Source organism: Sinocyclocheilus anshuiensis, unplaced genomic scaffold, assembly GCF_001515605.1.
Source record: "Sinocyclocheilus anshuiensis isolate Anshui unplaced genomic scaffold, SAMN03320099.WGS_v1.1 scaffold373, whole genome shotgun sequence".
Classification (NCBI taxonomy): domain Eukaryota; kingdom Metazoa; phylum Chordata; class Actinopteri; order Cypriniformes; family Cyprinidae; genus Sinocyclocheilus; species Sinocyclocheilus anshuiensis.
The window spans coordinates 356249-357896 of NW_015537962.1; the positions used below are offsets into that span (position 1 = coordinate 356249).

General features: G+C 32.2%; 1 protein-coding gene across 1 annotated transcript in view; it reads right to left on the minus strand.

Moving 5' to 3' along the window:
• LOC107667255 (transmembrane protein 17A) overlaps positions 1-1452 on the minus strand; it is a 5671-nt gene extending 4219 nt beyond the window's left edge. Inside the window, exon 1 of the mRNA XM_016458879.1 lies at positions 1260-1452. Within this exon, the coding sequence (XP_016314365.1) occupies positions 1260-1389 (130 nt within the window). The 5' untranslated portion in view covers positions 1390-1452. The remainder of the gene's footprint in view (positions 1-1259) is intronic.
• Positions 1453-1648: the final 196 nt, after the last annotated feature.

Here is a 1648-nt window from a genome sequence, read left to right on the forward strand (position 1 = left end):
TACAAAGTTTGTTTGTGTGTGTGTGTGTGTGTGTGTGTGTGTGTGTGTGTATTACAAAAACTTGGCTTAAAATACTTTTATATTACATTTCATGTTATATTTTACTTCATTTAATTACAATTATAAATGTGAAGTGTATTTAATATAAAGTATTTAGATTTGTGTGTGTGTGAATGTATCATTTTAACCAAGGTTTTTGTAATTATTTTTATATTACACATTTAATTTTTTTTATATTTTATTAAGTAAAATTATAAGTGTATGCAGTTTGTTTAATATGAAGTATATATAGGATTGTATATATCATTTATACATAATCCTAACCTTATATACTGTATTATATGATGTATGTATTTTTGAAGTAATATGTATTTATATTTAATATAAAATATTTAAATTTAGACCTCAGTTAATCAACATTTTCTGAAGGTTATGCACGTCCTTAAAAATGAGCTTTTAATAATTTCAGATTTTATTTTTTTGTCATGTTCACAGAAAGTGCATGAAAAAACGCCAGTAAAGGTGAATTCTTATTTTATATTATACAATCTCAGAAATAAAGGTACAACAGCTGTCACTGGGTCAGTACCTTTTCAAAACGTACACTTTTGTACCTATTAGGTTCTAATATGCACACTTTAAGTACTAATATGTACCTTAAAGGTACCAAAATGGACCCTTTGGGTACAAATATGTACCTTTTGAAAACGTACCGCCCCCGTGACAGCTGTTGTACCATTATTTCTGAGAGATATCCACTCATACAGTGTGACAAAGACCGACAGTCTAACAAATGTGTAACCTATATGTGACCCTGGACCACAAAACCAGTCTTAAGTCGCTGGGGTATATTTGTAGCAATAGCCAAAAAAACATTGTATGAGTCATAATTATCGATTTTTCTTTTATGCCAAAAATCATTAGGATATTAAGTAAAGATCATGTTCCATGAAGATATTTTGTAAATTTCCTACTGTAAATATATTAAAACTTAATTTTTGATTAGTAATATGCATTGCTAAGAACGTCATATGGACAACTTTAAAGGCGATTTTCTCAGTATTTTGATTTTTTTGCACCCTCAGATTCCAGGTTTTCAAATAGTTGTATAATTTAAACCATTATTTATTCAGCTTTCAGATTATGTATAAATCTCAATTTAAAAAAATTGACCCTTATGACTGGTTTTGTGGTCCAGGGTCACATATAATCTAGGCAGGCTCTAGAGTCATTTGCATTGTGTTTGGCAGACGTCTCACCTTCATGATCCTGATAAGGGTCCCTGAAGTCTCCGCTGTCTCGTGTCCTGTTATTTATAAACACTGAGCCGCTGACGTTAGCCAGACCCACTCTCAGGTTCTGAGGGATCGGCGTGTAGAACACAGGCATGCTGGAGACCACATGAAACGCTCATCCACGCTTCTCTACTTCGGTTTGTGTGGGTGAGATTAATTGGAGTCTTCCAAGTGCTAATCAGATTAAATCTGAGGAAACAGATGGAGTCTGACAGCAGATTAAGATGTCGCTCCCTCACCATGGTAACCATAGGAACTTCAGTTGTTGTTACTACACAGCAAATAAAAAAATCAATTGTAAATCATAAAAAAACCTAATAATTTTAATATTCAGTATTTCACTTGTTTTCCAG